The 16910-nt window shown below is 45.8% G+C and overlaps 1 protein-coding gene across 1 annotated transcript in view; it reads left to right on the plus strand.

Moving 5' to 3' along the window:
• Positions 1-16910, plus strand: part of LOC147729844 (protein unc-45 homolog B-like) — a 67083-nt gene that overhangs the window by 32678 nt on the left and 17495 nt on the right. The window contains exons 5-10 of the mRNA XM_086954040.1: positions 221-521; positions 1710-1804; positions 7540-7681; positions 9438-9578; positions 12483-12610; positions 13602-13668. Coding sequence (XP_086810166.1) covers positions 221-521; positions 1710-1804; positions 7540-7681; positions 9438-9578; positions 12483-12610; positions 13602-13668 — 874 coding nt within the window. The remainder of the gene's footprint in view (positions 1-220; positions 522-1709; positions 1805-7539; positions 7682-9437; positions 9579-12482; positions 12611-13601; positions 13669-16910) is intronic.

Consider the following 16910-nt stretch of genomic DNA (forward strand, 5'->3'; position numbering starts at 1 on the left):
AACTAATGGGAAGTCTTTTTTGTGGTAATATTGCATTTGCATTAGTACATTGCAATAGTGTACGGCAAACAATGTGCAGCATTACAGATGGTAAACAATGTTCAGCAATGTCTCGTTTTATCTCACATCACCATTGGCTCCCAAATCCTATGCCATTGTTTCCCTCTCAGAGCCCTGTGGGATTGAGACTGATAACATATTCCTTTGTTTTCTCCTGAAGGGGCAAATTTGACCCAAACAACATGGAAAAGAATCTGCACGCGATCCAGACTGTGTCGGGCATCCTGCAGGGTCCCTTTGATGTTGGCAACAAGCTGCTGGGCATGCAGGGGGTTATGGAGATGATGGTGGCCCTTACCAGCTCTGAGAACGAGATTGACCAGCTGGTAGCAGTAGAGGCGCTGATCCACGCCTCCACCAAGCTGAGCCGAGCCACCTTCATTATCACCAATGGCGTGTCCATGCTGAAGGAGATCTATAAGAAAACCAAGAATGAGAAGATTAAAATCCGAGCACTGGTGGTGAGTTAACCAGAACCTCAAGAGCCGATATCATTGAATAAGAGACGCTATCACTCAATCCTCATACAGTGGTTTTGTTGGTGCTTCATGCTGTTGGGGTGCAACGCATTATCCATCAATGCTTTTAGATAAGGTTACTCTTTCTATGTTGTACATTACAAGTGAAAAACCTAAATCCGAATGGTACCATTTTCTGAAAGGAAACTAGTCATTGTTGTGCTTGCAGGGCTGCTTAAAGAACCCCATGTAGGATTCTAGGCCATTCAGATGAGTCACTTTTACAGATGTGAATCTGGGCCAATTTAATTGTGCTTCAGTTTATGTTGTGAGTACAGTGGCTCACATTGTGGCTTATCATCTACTGCGGTTTGTGAGAAGGGTACAGAGTGGCTCTGTGGTAATGATTCAGGGACTGAAGGATAATATATGGGTATGTGAGATAATCTTGGTGATCACAGGTATGGCTGTGGGGCTAGCCTGATGGCACAAAGGATATACTGTAAGACTGACTGTCTGGATACTCAGAGGGTGGGTTGTGGAGTAGGTTTCATGGCATTAGTGTAGGTCTAATGTGGACCTAATGTCTTAGTGGTAGTATTATAGGTCTCAAGTCTTAGTTCCAGCATAGCTGAGATTTCAGACTCTTGTTAGGTTTGTGACATTAGTATTAGTGTTGCAGGAGGTGGTGTCTTAAGATAGGTTGCAGGTCTTACTAGTACACTGCTACTGTTGGGGGTCCTCGATGCTCTCGGGTATTGTTGCAGACCCCAGTTGCTCAGTGTCACTGATGCATGTTCTGGGGTCTCAGTGGTAATGTTGCAGGCCCAGTGGCTCAGTGGTAATGTTGCAGGGCACCAGTGGCTCAGCTGCAGTGCCACAGGTCCAAGTGGCTCAGTGTCAGATATTCAGCAATAGTCGGCTCAGTGTCGCAGGACCTGGTGGCTCAGAGATACCTTTTGGGGGATCTGATAACTGAGTGGTAACCCTAGTTAGTACGTTACTAGGTGCCTGAGCAGCTATAATATTTCACCAGTGGTGTAACACGCGAACAAGTAAAAGAGAGTATCATATTACTATTTGGTTCATTTGCCCCTTCCTTCCTGCTTCACACTGTTATTGAGCCGCATGAGTCCTGATCATTTGGTCACTGACCTGGATCCCATGGCTAAAGGACAATTTCTTTTTCAGGGGCTGTGCAAGCTGGGCTCTGCTGGAGGCTCGGACTATGGTCTGCGGCAGTTCGCAGAAGGATCCACAGAGAAGCTGGCAAAGCAATGCAGGAAGTAAGCATGCATTTACCATAGTGCTGCCAGTGTTGTCAGTCATTTGTTCTTGTCTGTGAGCTTGAGGTGCAGCTTTGCCCTGTGATGGTAGGTAATACTGTATCAATCCATCGCGCGACACATTTCAGTTGCAGTCATTACACAAATGCTAAGCTCAAGTGCACAGACAGTTCTCTATCCAGGATCATTATAAGATTGGAAATTCTTCTAAAAAAATTCCTGGTTCTAGAACAGCTTTTCTCCTCCTGTGAGCTCATCGCAACTTCTTAGCATGGCTCCAGATCTTTTGAAAAAATGGCATGAATATGTGGAATATGTGGAAATCAGGTGAATCTTTCCTTCAGCGGGCAGCTTACAATGATACAGACCCCTAACCTTGCCCAAGATCTTCATTGTAGACATGTCATTTGGTCTGGTCAGAGCTTAGGGGTACTAGTGCGGCTCTGGCTGTGTGCTTGGGCTCCATTCAAACCCATCTTCCTCTTGGGCTGCAATGAGGAGTTCCGGTTCCAGGTTGGCCTTGGGTTAGAAAAGGCTGGGCTCATCTGTTTCTGTGTACTCGGAAGGACCATTCATATTGCCCAAGACTACATTGCGCCCTAGAGGATCCACTCATTCTAATTCTGGACCTAGGCCTTCAGTAAGGGTTTACTGGAAAATCAGAATTACACCACAGCAAGATACACATACCATGGGGATTGGAATTTCCCCTGTGCAAAATTCAATCTGAATTACAAGTTTGCACCCTTGCAGTGTGGAATAACAGCAGGAATCTGTGTTTGCACACCAGTTCCTGTATGTTTTTCACCCGCTCTAAGCCGTACTCCTCTGCGCATAATCCAGAAAGTTTTACCTGTCTAAATCTGCACAGGGATAAAGAAACAGGAGTGTGGGTGAAACATACAACTTGTGATTCCCAGTTTGACTCTTCGCTCCTAATACTGGCCCAATCGGAAATTACATGCCCCTTAGAATGAGGGCCTTAGTGTTGTGGTGGGGAAAGGGTTCCTAATGTATCCATTCAATACCTGAGAGGCACACTCTCAAATTTGGAACGTAAGTAAAGATAAAGAGCCTCACTTAGAGGATGGTGGATGATCTGCCAGGCCAGCAGAGGGCTGCCCTCCACTGACCTGGTAGACGACTGTCCACCATATCATGCCCGAGGTGGAAATCTATGTGGCAGCTCCGCTGATGGCACTTAAGCGTTGCCACGCGGGCACCATGGTGAATGCACCCTATTGGCAAAGATTTATGTTCCTCAAAAACAAACTTTAAATGAAGGAGGTTTTTAGTGAAAACCAAAAAAACAAAACTCTCAGATGCGCTCAATCAAGTCTGGCCTGTGGCTGCTTGAGGACGCTGGTGCTGGGAGCACTGTGGCTTGTTAGAAGGAGAAAGATCAACCTATCTTCATCCCTAGGTCAAATAAAATGATGATGAAATGTTTGCAGCTCAGTAATGCGCTTGCTGGTGTGATGGATTTGAGACAATGATCACTTTCCGGAGTTAATGGGAATGAAAGGCGAGTATTGGCCAAAGGTAGAGGGAGGTCACGAAAGAAGGCTGCAGCCACTGAACCGTCTTCAGACAAGGGTATTCTCCAGGTATATATATCAATGTACTAGATTGGGGGTAATTTGGGGCGTAGATATTCGTATCCTATGCAAAACAGTACATGATTAAAACAAAGTCACATCATAAAGAGAAATCCAACCTTTATTCTGCAGCCTCTCTTTTAAAGTGCTGATTGGATTACCAAAATTCCCTAGCATAACACACCGGTAGAGAGAAATGCAATATTATACTTTAATTTTCAGCACCAAGTAAAGAAATCAAAAGCATCAAACAAAAAACAAAGGAAAGAAGAAAGAAATGTAAATGTAACAACAAAAAAAAAGCAGGCAGGAAACCACCAAAACCACTGCAGAGCCCATGTACAAAGATTTATCATTGGATTGCGTTGACCGTGCGTCACGCATGGTGCCACAAAGGCAACTCAGTCCTTAAGTCAGATTCACCAAGTAACACAAGGCCATCGTGCTTGGCGTGTGCTGCTACATAAATCTGGAGCATCGTAAGGCAGTGCAAGTCACTGCCTTGGGTTACTCTGCCCTGGGGGGCATCGTTAAAGAGCTCTCCAACCCCAGCACCAGCAACAACGATATCACGCCCTCGCAAGACATCTGCGACGCACTCGCCTCGTTCTTCCACCACAAGATTGCCAACATACACAACAGCTTCAGCGCCCAGACCACGCACCCAACCACTGAACCAATGCCCCCCACCACCATCCTCTGTGCCTGGACCCCTGTCAGCACTGAAGACACCACCCTCGTGATGAACACCATCCACTCCGGCTCCCCTGCCGACTCCTGTCCATACCACATCTTTAACAAAGCCGACTCCATCATCGCACCCCAACTCCGGAACATCATTAACAACTCCTTCGCATCCACCACCTTTTCGGAGAGCTGGAAACATGCAGAGATAAGCGCCCTCCTGAAGAAACCCACCGCAGACCCCACGGACCTCAAGAACTTCCGCCCCATCTCCCTCCTCCCGTTCCCCGCTAAAGTCATCGAGAAGACCGTCAACAAACAGCTAACCTCCTTCCTCGAGACTAACGGATCCCTCGACCCTTCGCAGTCAGGATTCCGAGCAAACCACAGCACCGAGACCGCCCTCATCGCAGCCACCGACGACATCAGGTCCCTGCTCGACAACGGGGAAACTGCTGCCCTCATCCTCCTCGACCTATCGGCCGCATTCAACACAGTCTGCCACGGCACCCTAACAAGCAGCCTCCACCACGCCGGGATCCAAGGAACAGCCCTGGAATGGATCACCTCCTTCCTCTCCGACAGAACTCAGCGAGTCCACCTCCCTCCCTTCCGCTCAGCGGCCATCAAGATCATCTGTGGCGTACCTCAAGGCTCCTCGCTCAGCCCCACCCTCTTCAACATCTACATGACCCCCTCGCAGCCATCGCACACCAACACAACCTAAACATCATCTCCTACGCCGACGACACCCAGTTGATCCTCTCCCTCACCAACGATCCCGCCACCACCAGAGCCAGCCTCCAGGAAGGAATGAAAGACGTTGCGTAATGGATGAAGCTCAGCCGTCTGAAACTGAAATTAAGACAAGACGGAAGTCCTCATCCTGGGACCATGCCCTCTGCCTGGGACGACTCCTGGTAGTCCCCTGCACTGGGCACCGCCCCGAAGCCCACGGACCATGCACGCAACCTAGGCTTCATCCTGGACTCCTCCCTCACGATGACCAAGCAAGTCAACGCCGTCTCATCATCATGTTTCAACACCCTGCGCATGCTCCAAAAGATCTTCCGGTGGATCCCCACCAACACCAGAAAGACGGTCACCCAGGCCCTCATCACCAGCCGAATGGACTACGGAAAGGCTCTCTATGCCGGAACCACAGCCAAACTACAGAAAAGTCTCCAACGCATACAGAACGCTAATGCACGACTCATCCTGGACATACCCCGACACAGCCACATCTCTGCCCACCTGAGAGACCTGCATGGCTCCCCGTCAGCAAAATCACGTTCAGGCTCTTCACCCACGCTCACAAAGCTCTCCACGACAATGGCCCCGAATACCTCAACAACCGCCTAATGTTCTACACACCCACCTGACAACTCCGCTCCGCCAGCCTCGCCCTCGCCACCATCCCACCGATTCGCAGAACCACCACCGGAGGAAGATCCTTCTCCTACCTGGCTGCTAAGACGTGGAACTCACTCCCCACCCACCTACGACTGACCCAAGACCATCTCTCCTTTAGGAAGCAACTCAAGACCTCGCTCTTCGAGCAGTAGCAGCACCCCCACCCACCCAGCGCCTTGCGAACCTTGCAGGTGAGTAGCCCGCTCTAAAAATGTCCTGATTGATTGATCGATTGATTGATTGATTGATTGATTGATTGAAGGTGTTCCTTGGGTGTTGCGTGGGTCTGCCTACGCTTCCACCCTTGAATTTTGGCACATTATAAGATGTACCAAGACTGATAAACTTGGGAATGCATCAGAATTGTACGCCTTCCTGAGAGAGGTGCATCGAGGAGAAATATCCATATTTCACCTCGTTTTCTTCTCTTTCTAAGTGTGCAGCATTCTGTAGAACACTTATTAAGAGGAAAACGCCTCTAAGGATTGTTTAGTGCTAGAAGCTGCCCCTTCCTGCACAAAACAATCCTGCCTGCAGCGCAGGCATCCTTGCAGCCTGGCGCAAAGTTACCTTTATTGGTGCTAGGCTCCACTGAGTGCATCAGCACAGTGAGAGAGCAGGAATGCAACATATCTTAGCATACATGGTGCATTGCGCTGTTTCAAATGATGATACATTTGGCCCCACAGATCTTGCAAACGCAGAGATCAGCTCTAGGTTCTCTTTTGAACCAATACAGATTCCTGGACCCACCCATGATGCAGCTTTCCATCTATGCCAGCGTGTTAGTTTGACGATTTGACAAAATAGTCTTTTTGAGGCTATAACATTAGTGAAAATGGATACTTGACTTTTTGGTGAAAAGCTAACAGGATAAACAGTTTTACAAATCCAAATAGGTGAATCTCTCGTTTGGCAAATAACCAAAATGGTACAAAGCCAGCATGATGAAAATGTGATTATCGTCATGAAATATCACCAGAGCCAGTTTTGAATCCTGTGACTAGACTGAAAGAAATATCAAAAAGTCATAAAACGTACTTCACTTTCCAAAATAAAAGGAATAAGAAGGGAGTGGGGCAGACGATGCAGAAGGAACAAAAAAAGCAAATCCGGGGGAAGAGAGAATGAGGGATAGTGAAAAAGATAGGTATAAAATGGGCCTTCATCAGGGTAAATTGCCAACCTAGTGCCCTTATCTTGAAAATATTATCGGAATAGATTAATCAGTTAGGGTTCATCAGTGTCGCTTTCCGGCCCTCAATATCTAAGAGACATATTTGTCCCCTACCTACCAAGACGTGCTCTACGCTCCAGTAGCACTATGCTGCTTCAGGTCCCTAGGGTGACGAGAGCAAGACAGGGAGGACGGGCCATCTCACTTAAAGGCCCGATGCTTTGGAATTCTCTGCCCCCATTGCTGAGACATACCTCCAACCATCTGTCCTTTAGAAGGAAGTTAAAAACATATCTTTTTTCCCAAGACTAATGTTTTCCCCCGCAATCGCAGTAGTCTTATGTCCTTGGTAGCTCCATGATACCTGCTCAGAAGCTACGCGCGGAGATACCCCTTCGGGGCTGATTCAGGCGCGAAATAAGCATATAAATAAATAAATAAATAAATTTCCAAAAGGAATGAGTCTAGATCAAAAAATGTGTCAATATTGCATAAGAATTTGTGTTTTCTTTCTATACAGTTTTATGAAAGTGTTGTCATCTCGTTATCTTTGTCTACTGTAGATTTATGTTCCTACATTCTCACTTAATCAGTTTCCTGTGTGTTTTCCCATTACCATAAGCGATGGAGATTTATCATGACATAGGTTATACTAGAAGGCGTGTAATTAATGTTTGTATCTTATACTGTTAAATGATAAAAGAGGCTATGCCTCATCAAGAGGGTATTATTGAATGTACACGTCTGAACAAGGTGATCATTGAACCGGCACAATTCTTATGGCACACGTGGTTTATTTTTTAATGATCCACAAATCACTGTGTCTGAGGACTGACTATGCTCTTTCTCGCCTCCTTGCCCAGGTGGCTGTGTAATGCAGGCATTGACAATCGAACCAGGAAGTGGGCGGTAGAGGGGCTTGCTTACCTGACCCTGGATGCAGACGTCAAGGATGACTTTGTGGAAGATGAGCCAGCTCTGCAAGCCATGTTTGAGCTGTCCAAGGTAACTTGTCCATCACTCAACCTGTTTATATTTAACAATGTTTTCAGATGTGTTTAACTCCAGCCTGTCGATATTGGATGCTTGCAGGACCTTGATTTTGTATCAAATCTCTAAGCTTTGCCCCTCGAGACACTGCTGCTATAGTAATCTAGTAGTGTAAGAGCAGCCTTTTTTCATTACTATCAAACAAGTAGACTCTACAAAGTTAATGAGAGAGATGTGGCTCACTGGTTAGAGGCGGCAGACCCGGAGGCTGAGAACGGCCCGGGACCAGGGTTCGATTCCCGACGCGGCAGGGTCGAGGACCAGGGTCAGCGGACTGATAATTCTCGCCTCGGTGCCCACTTTGGGCAGTGATCACACTCGGTAACTCTGGGCATTAAGCTTGCCTCATCTCTACAACGGCCCCCCACAGACACCGGGGATGTCTGGCTTCACCTTGGAGATACCCAGCATGGGACCATCTCACAGGGAAAGCCAGGACGGGTTCCCCAGCGGTCATTCGCGCCAGAATACTCCGGTAGTAATTGAGCGCGCTACAAAACACCTTACATTTACATTTACATTTAATGGACCACAAATGTATTTAAAGACTATTCTTCATACAATGTAATTGTTCAGGATTTGCCTACAGTGTTACTCTACGTGTACATTTCAGATAGAGATTTCTAGCTGTAGATTCCTTCACCTTTTGAATATTCCCCAGGCGGATCTGGCCTGATTCCTCAGACTGGATCTGGAAACTTTTCAGCAGTACCTCTGCGTATCGGGAGGTGGCACCATACGGCTCCAAACGTATGCTGTTCTGCTCCGGAAATGACAAGTGGAGCTTATATAGGTGCTATCCTGCGCACTGAAATCAGCTCCAGTTTTTTCTACATCACCAGCTGCGGTTCCGGAGCTACCTCTCATCTCTGTGAGACTCGATTCAAGTTTTGCCTGCTTGGTCCTGCAGGACTTTCTGGTTTGAGTCCATTTGCAGACCCACCTCTGAATAGGTACTGCTTTGGTATCTATTCCAAAGGTGAGGAATCTACAGCTTGTAGTCTCTTTCGAAAAAGTTATTTACCTTCGGTAATGGTTTTTCTTATAAAGATTATATCTTGCCACAGATTCCCCACTGACCCTCCCTCCCTTTTCTGTGATTGGACTCTCTTATTAATTTGATCCAATTTCTAAGAATCTGCACACTTGTCACAACCAATTATCTATAGGGGCTCTGACTCTGGGATAAGAGACAGCCTTGAGAGCAACTGACGTCAGCGAGGGAGTGAGGGGAATATAGCGTCCGCATATCATTTCCAGAGCAGAACAGCGTCAGTGCAGAGTCATCGACACCACCTACCCGTGCATAGAGGTACTGCTGAGAAGTTTCCAGATGCATTCTGATGCCTAGAGAATATTCAGAATGTGAAGACTCTGCAGCTAGTTTGAGTCCATGAAGAGCATTACCAAAGATAACATGTTCATCACTCCATATATACAGGATAGCCATCTCATTCTATACGTCACTCTATATGTATATTTATATGACTTACAAATGGTGAGCTAGAACAGATTTCTCAAATTAGTGTTCGTGTGATGATTTACTCTGAGGCACTCTCATACAGTCCCACTGTAAGAAAATAATGTATAACAAAGCAATGAAGCGAAAAGGGTGTCACAGTGGATGCTTAACATCTTCGTAATCTAGCCCTTGAAGATCAAAACAAATTCTTCATTTGTATTTATCTACTAATCTGTTCTTGATTTTCAGTCTAGCGATAAGACGGTCCTGTATGCTGTCGCGTCGACCTTAGTGAACTGCACCAACAGCTACGATGTGAAAGAGATCATTCCTGAGCTGGTACAGCTGGCCAAGTTCTCAAAACAGCATGTGCCCGAAGAGCATCCCAAGGTAGGCCTTGCCCATTGTTGATTGAGGTCTTATGAGATAGGAAAGGACAGTTTCACAGCAGTAACAAGAAGGAAGTGGTACACTTGAGCAAGGAAACCTTGAATCATAATAATCATATTCAGTTAATCCAAGAAAAAAACAGGAATTCTGGATGCAAATGTAGCTGGAGAAGCACAGGTGTATGAAAGACATGGACCAGGGCCCTTCAATGGGTGACTCATGCGCCACTGGTAGCTCTTCAGCTTCCTATAAGTAGCTCTCCTTTGTGCAGCCCACCCTAATAAATAGGAAGCTTTAGCTGGGCTGAATTAATATACATGTACCGTAAGTGGAAAGTGCATATTCCAGATGCACATGTGTGTATTTTCGGGTCGCATGAGCTAATATTAGGAGAAAAATGGTTGAATTTCCAAAATATATGTAAAGCTGACATATGAGCCATACATCGTGCAGCTTTGCATAGTATTGTTACTTACTGACAGCCAAGGGCACTGCACCTAGGGCTGGTATGTATTACTCACATTGACAGGGCTTTTTCTGCATTACTAATGCCAACCATTCTTGACGATCTGAGGTGACCACTGTTCGTAATCCTGCATACGGTATCCACTGATGTAATCCAGCCCCCTAAAGTGGTCAGTATTACAACACTGTTGGCTCAGTGGATAAATGTGTCCACTGCAGGTACCTATGTTTGACTTCATGGTCACAGGTTGAAATCCTGGCGGGTCCACTCATCCTTTCAGGCATCTGAGGCTGATAAAATGGGTATAAATAAACATCTGAAATTCAGCGCCACGATGCCTACAGGCGAACGTGTGCTATTTTTTATACTTATGTTAATATTAGTAGCTAAGGATGATTTTCATTGGCCATAAGTCGCTCTTTTCACAGAAAATATTGGAGAACCCTGCCATAGACAATAAACCCTTCCAAGAAAAGTTTTCGTTTTTTCCCCTCCGTCAACAAAGCTGGCAATTAAGCTTATTGAAGCCACTAATATTGGGCTCCTACTTATCCTTGCCCTCCTAGTCATCTGTGCCAAGGACATCTTACCACGCTCTTAAATAACATCCTCAAATCTGGATAATTTCCTACAACTTGGAAAACGGCATCAATTATACCTTTAATAAAGAAGCCCTCATTAAACCCCTTGGAAGTTAATAGTTATTGCCCTATCTCACTACTTCTGAATCCTGCAAAAATAGCAGAGAAAGCTATGAATACAGAATTGTCATCTTTCCTTACTACTACCAAACTACTTCATCTCAGCGTGGTTTTAGTGGTAGTCACAGCACGGAATCTGCTTTGATTGTAGCAACCAAGGAGAACAACGAGATAATTGAAAGCTGCCCTCATTTTCTTAGTTTTGTCTGCAGCTTTTGACACTGTCAACCATAAAGTACTGCTAACCCGCTTGGAGAGTATTGGAATAAGTAAGGCCACCCTGACTACGCGAGGGTATTTTCTAGCTGGACGATAACAATTAGTTACTCTGTAATTTTTTCTCTAATCCATTCTCTCTTCCGTGTGTGGCCCTCAGGGCTCAGCATTACGGCCCACACTGTTTAATGTCTATGTTTCCCCCCGGCAAAACTCATATGGTCTTTTGGTTCCTCTATAGTGTCCTGTGCTGATGACACCAAGATAGTGGTTTCCATTTTCACTGACCTACGTGAGGTGGTAAACAGCCTTTACAACGCGGGCATTACCCCGCGCTGCTATTACAACGCTGCTTTTACAACGCAAGTCGTTACAACGACTTGCGCTGGAGGGCGCTGTTGGATAGGGAATAGTTAATTTTCTATTCCAACACCATCCCTACTGTAACATGGGCTGGAGTTGGAATAGAAAATTAAACTATTCCACTATCCAGCCCTTACAGCGCAAGTCCTTGTAACGACATGCGTTGTAAAAACAGTGTTGTAATGGCACGCAGGGTAAAAGCCCGCGTTGTGATGTCATACAACCCTTGAGGTAGCCGCACACCTCTGTAACAGTATGCAGGAGGTGAGAAAATGGATCAACAAAAACTGTTTTAAACTCAATTGAGGGAAAACAGCGGTCCTGCTATTTGGTTGCGCCGCGTATTCTGGTCCTCCATGTGGCGGCCACAGGATCTAGGAAACTTGGCCTTCCTGGTCAGGAAAGTTAGAAACCTTGAAGTCTATTTTAATGACAAGCTCACCTCTGCAGACCGCGTAAGTCAAGTCACTTTGACATGTTTCTATCTATTGAATCCCTGCGGAAAACTTTTCCTTTTATCCTTTGTGTACCCAGGAAAAGGGTCATTGTAGCCCTTCTACTATCTAGACTTGATTACTGTATTGCTTTACATATGGGCTTACAACAGCGGCTGCTCAACAAACTTCACATTTTCCAAATGCCACTGCCCCGCTGCTACTAAACCTCCCTAAATTTCAGTGCGCCTCTCAGGCAACTGGTTATCCACATTGGCTGCTGGTGAAAAAACGAATCCCCTTTAAGGCTCTGTGTTACTCATAAAGCTGAGCATGACTCTGGACCGGCATATTATCACGAAACGGTGTTAAAATGATCGCCTCTTTAGCGGCTAAAGCGGCGATAATGGGCTTGATAATATGCCCTTTGGAATTCCCATAGAAGCCCATGTTCTGGTGTGAACATGGGCTTCTATTGGAATTCTCAAGATCATATTATCAAGCCCATTATCGCCACTTTAACGGCAGTTTCCTGCCGCTAAAGAGGCGATCATTGATAATATGCCCGAGGTTTAGCTGGTATTCTCCCAACAAAACATTGTGCTCTGCCTTTTCCAAGAACATAAGGGTGCCAATGTTTAAAAAAGTTATTTCTCCTCACACATAACACATGCATCTAACCCCCTACTGCCAAGTATTAACAGATGTATCCTACCTTTCTCAGGACAAGAAAGACTTTGTGTCGAAGCGAGTGAAGCGATTGCTCAAGGCAGGAGTGACTTCGGCGCTCACATGCATGGTGAAAGCAGACAGTGCCATCCTCACTGATGCAACTAAGGAGCTCTTAGCAAGGTAACTATCTAACCAATATAAGATAAAAGCCAGGTTGCATTACCTCTGTATGACTGTTATTCTGAAGATTTACACACAACCTTTACTGTCTGGAAAAGGGGATAGCTCTCTCAGCTTTCTTTCCTAGCTGACCCATTGTCCATTGAAACAGGACTCTGTTGAGTCATTATGTACCAATCGAGAAGTGGCTAACTATTGTGGTATTTTCTGTCGTGTGATTGTAGCGCAATGTCACTAGAAGTAGCTTGGAGTGGTATTCCCAGAGTTATACCTCATGGGTTTATCTAACATGTCCTTTGTCTCTAGGCCCCAAATTACAAGTCCATAAATGCTGGGCCTGGTACTCCCAGGTCTTCAAACTATGGACCTGGACATTCTGGGTGAGAAGACACTTGACCCAGTCCGATTTGAGTGCTACAGGGGCTGTGGGTAACTGTTGCACAGCTCTCCACCTACCTGCCACACCTACCATACACATCCCTGGCCTCCACAAAGCCCTCACACCCATTTAACACCCGCTCCAAGCATGTAGGAAATGTTAGTGGATTTAGGCCTGTAGTTGGACTTGAATGCGGTATTCCAGCCTTTGCATTTTCTTCCAGGTTATGGGTGTATTTCTGTCATACTTTACATCCGGAACATGGTGTAAACAGGAGTTTGTGCAGGGATCACATTAGTATTTCCATGATAATTATTGCACACATGCAGTTCCCCTCACATTGCACACATGCAGTTTCCCTATACATTAAGCACCACACCTCCAGGCATTATGGCTAAACTATGTCCGAATGCACAGTGAGGCACTCAGAAAGCTTCTTACATTTTCAGGGACCTGAATATACAGTCATTCAAAATGTTTATGGTCTATCTAAAGCAGATTACGTATAGTAGTAGGAATTTAGAAGTTTGTATGATGAAATAGCAAGACGCTATTATGCATAATATTTGTTGGAGAAATAAGCTGTTTACCTTATGTTGTTTTCCATTTTAGGGTATTCCTTGCTTTATGTGAGGATCCAAAGGACAGAGGCATTATTGTGGCACAAGGAGGTGGAAAGGTAAAAAAAATAAGATATGTAAATTAAACCTTGAGAATAGACATTCCATGCAACCTTTACCTGTATCAGCATATGTCAACCATTATTTTCAATGGCAGTAATGGCTTTAAACACAGAAGGTAGTGCTTAACATATTTAAAAAACACAAAGAGCTTTTAGGAGCCTACCTTAATGTCATTTTAGATGCTAAATTCAATACTGGTGCACTGAAGTAAAAATCTCCTTTAAGTAGTGTCTGATTTTATCATGCCTCCAAGGCCCAATAAGATCAAACAATGACCAAAGGAAATGTGTAACAAAATAAGTGAAACTTTAATTAATAAAACTAAGTTAAAAGGAAGTATTCGGGCGATTATTAAACTCAATGCCTCCTCAAATGAGTTGTTCAAAAAATCCAGTCAAATACCAACGAAATAAATGGAACATTTCTGGTCTGGTATCACATGTATTTACGTTTCACTTCCAAGAATTCTGCCTTAAATACATATGAAGCCTTCCTTATAGGCAACACACATACAGTGGACAAAGATTATAATACTTCACCCAGATGTGTTTTGGCTAGTGTCCCAGTTCAGTTTAGCCCCATTATTAGGAACTTAGTCAATGTCTCCCCACCGCTGGAAATCATCCACCATAAGCTAGTAAAGCTATTATTACACCAGTAATAAAAATACCTCACTACCTCCCTTTCAGCAAGGTAGAACCTTTGACGGTCCGCTACGTGCAAGCATAATCCTCGATAAAGGAGTTTGTCTTTGATTGCAATAGCAGCTGGAGGTGCAAGGAATTCTTGGGCCCAGATTTACTTAAAAGTAAGGCAACGAACGCTGCGCAGCAACTTCCAGTACAACTATCCTTTAATTCTTTCAAAACTTCTGCTTTGAATGTGTGCTGTACAGTGCAATACGCATGCAAGGTAGGAAAAGCAAGGAGAAATAAAAAATGTCTTCTTGCAGTGCCTGCCTCAAAGAGGTATAGAATATTAGGTGGAAACGCATGGGAGTTGTGTCACAAACTATGGGGCATATTTACAAGCCTCTATCGCTGCAACAAAGTCACTTTCAGTGAGGTTGTGATTCAATAAGGCACCCTTTCACGCTGTACTTAGCGTGAAAGGGGGGGCAATGGGTGTTGTGGTGGGCGTAACACCGCAACACCCATTGATTGTGAAGCGGCCCCCTATTTACAAAGGCAGTGTAATAAGGAGGCAGCGTCAAAATTAGGACCAGGAAAAACCTGGTCTTAAACAGGTGAAACGAGGAGAATGCTTTATTTCTCCTCGTTTTTGCGGTTTCCATGTGGGCGGCATTGTGCAGCACACATAGAAACAGCAAATTGCCATGGTTTGTTTATGTGCAGGAAGGTGTCCCTTCTTGCACATAAACATTAAAAATAAGAAGTTACATTTTGCAACTTCTGTGTGTGCTGCATTAAGTAGCACACATAAAAGTTACAGAACGTCATTTAAAGATTGTTTCTGTGCAGGAAGGGACACCTTCCTGCACATAAACAATCTTCCCCTCAACGCAGACACCCTTGCACTATGGTGCAAGGGTGCCTGCGTTGGAGCTAGGCTGCTACGTTTAGCGCCAGCGCAGGGGGAAATGCAGAGCTGCACCCCAGTGTTGTAAATATGGTGCATCCCTGCGTTTCTTAATATGAAAATATGGGGCAGTCCTGCATTTCTTAATGCCGCTGTGAAGCATTAAGACAGGAAGGCTAAGGTCAAACTCTGTCATTTCATTGTAAATAGGCCCCTATGAGTGGTTGCATAGAAACGACCATGCACCACTCATGGAAAACCCCCTTGAAGCAATGTAAAGCCAAGCAGCACTTTGCATAACTTTGGGAAACTATCCAATGGAAATCCTGATTTGTGTTGGGTAGTGAATCCTAACGTAACTTTTTCTGTAGGTTTGTGTTACAAAGTAAAACCAACCAACCAGGCACAACGCATTAGTAAATCTACCTCTTGATGAGGCTCAATCTGGTTTCCGCCCCATGTCATGGATCTGAGCAGTATTGTTTGGTATAGATTCAGTTCAAGTGATGGCCAATGGTCCTTACCTGGCAGTCTTGGTGGCATTCAACACAGTGGATTATTACATTCCACTTCTAAACCAGAAGAAAGATATGGGGTGAGTGGGACCAGATAATGAGTTATCATTATGCCACAATATTTCTTAGTTGATTTATAATGGACAGTTAATATGGCTTAATTTCTGAATGAATCAAAGGATCTAAATTGCGGGATGCCATGGGCTTTCCCTTGTCACCTAGTTTAACCTACAATTACTTACTCCGTCACCTAGATTTGATAAGAGCCAAGAGTCTTACACTGATGACACGCGGATTTGGTAAAATTCCAACTGGAAAAAAATCCATTATGATGAACTTCAAGAATGTCTCAAACAGGAGGAGGAGCCACGCTAGCGACCGAGATGGCCGCCTAGACGCTTGGCTCCGTGAGCCCTCTCACCCCGCGCATACATCCTGGCAATTATCCTGAGCCGTACCGGCATATTTAAGTAGGCGAAGGAGAACTTTCACTTACCGTCTGCTCCTGAGGCTTCTACGTGCAGTAGACCCGGAGAAATGTCCCCGACTGTTCTGAGGCCCTCGCGGTGCTGGGACCGGGGTGTCGATTGAGAGGAGCAGCCGGCCGCGAATGCGACAACAGCAGCCACTGGTGGAGGTGAGGTGTCGGCTGGAGGGCGCCGGTGAATTGATGGGCCGATGGCGACAGTGACGACCCAGTCCACCTAGCGCAGTGCCTCGTGGGGCTGCGTGGCAAAGCAGAGTCGAGGGGAGTGCACGATATCTGGCCCCCCTTCCCAGTTCTGTGTCCGGGCATAATCAAGGATCACCCCCGGAATCGGCAGGCGGCTCCCGGGAAGCGGCAGAGATTTTGTTTAGCCCTTTGGTGACTCTTCTCCAGGGAGCCTGCCTTGTATTTTTGAGTCCCGACTGGGAATCCTGTAGCGCCCTGGTTTGGGGCCCGGTCCCTAAGGTGAGGTGAAGATGGACGAGGCCGGATCGGCTAAGATGGCGGCCGGCGCCCTCCCCTGCGGACCACATCCAGGTCGAACAGTTGCCGTGCGGATGAGATCAGGGGACTGGCGGCAGAAGAAGGAGCCCACGTCCACAGATATATTGGCTGCTCTGGCGACCCTGCACAAGACCCTGAACTGTAATGCCCGGGACTTGGGAAGAAGGATGGCCGCCATTGTTGTCCCGCCGTT

Source organism: Lissotriton vulgaris, chromosome 2_1 (genome assembly GCF_964263255.1).
Source record: "Lissotriton vulgaris chromosome 2_1, aLisVul1.2, whole genome shotgun sequence".
Taxonomy (NCBI): domain Eukaryota; kingdom Metazoa; phylum Chordata; class Amphibia; order Caudata; family Salamandridae; genus Lissotriton; species Lissotriton vulgaris.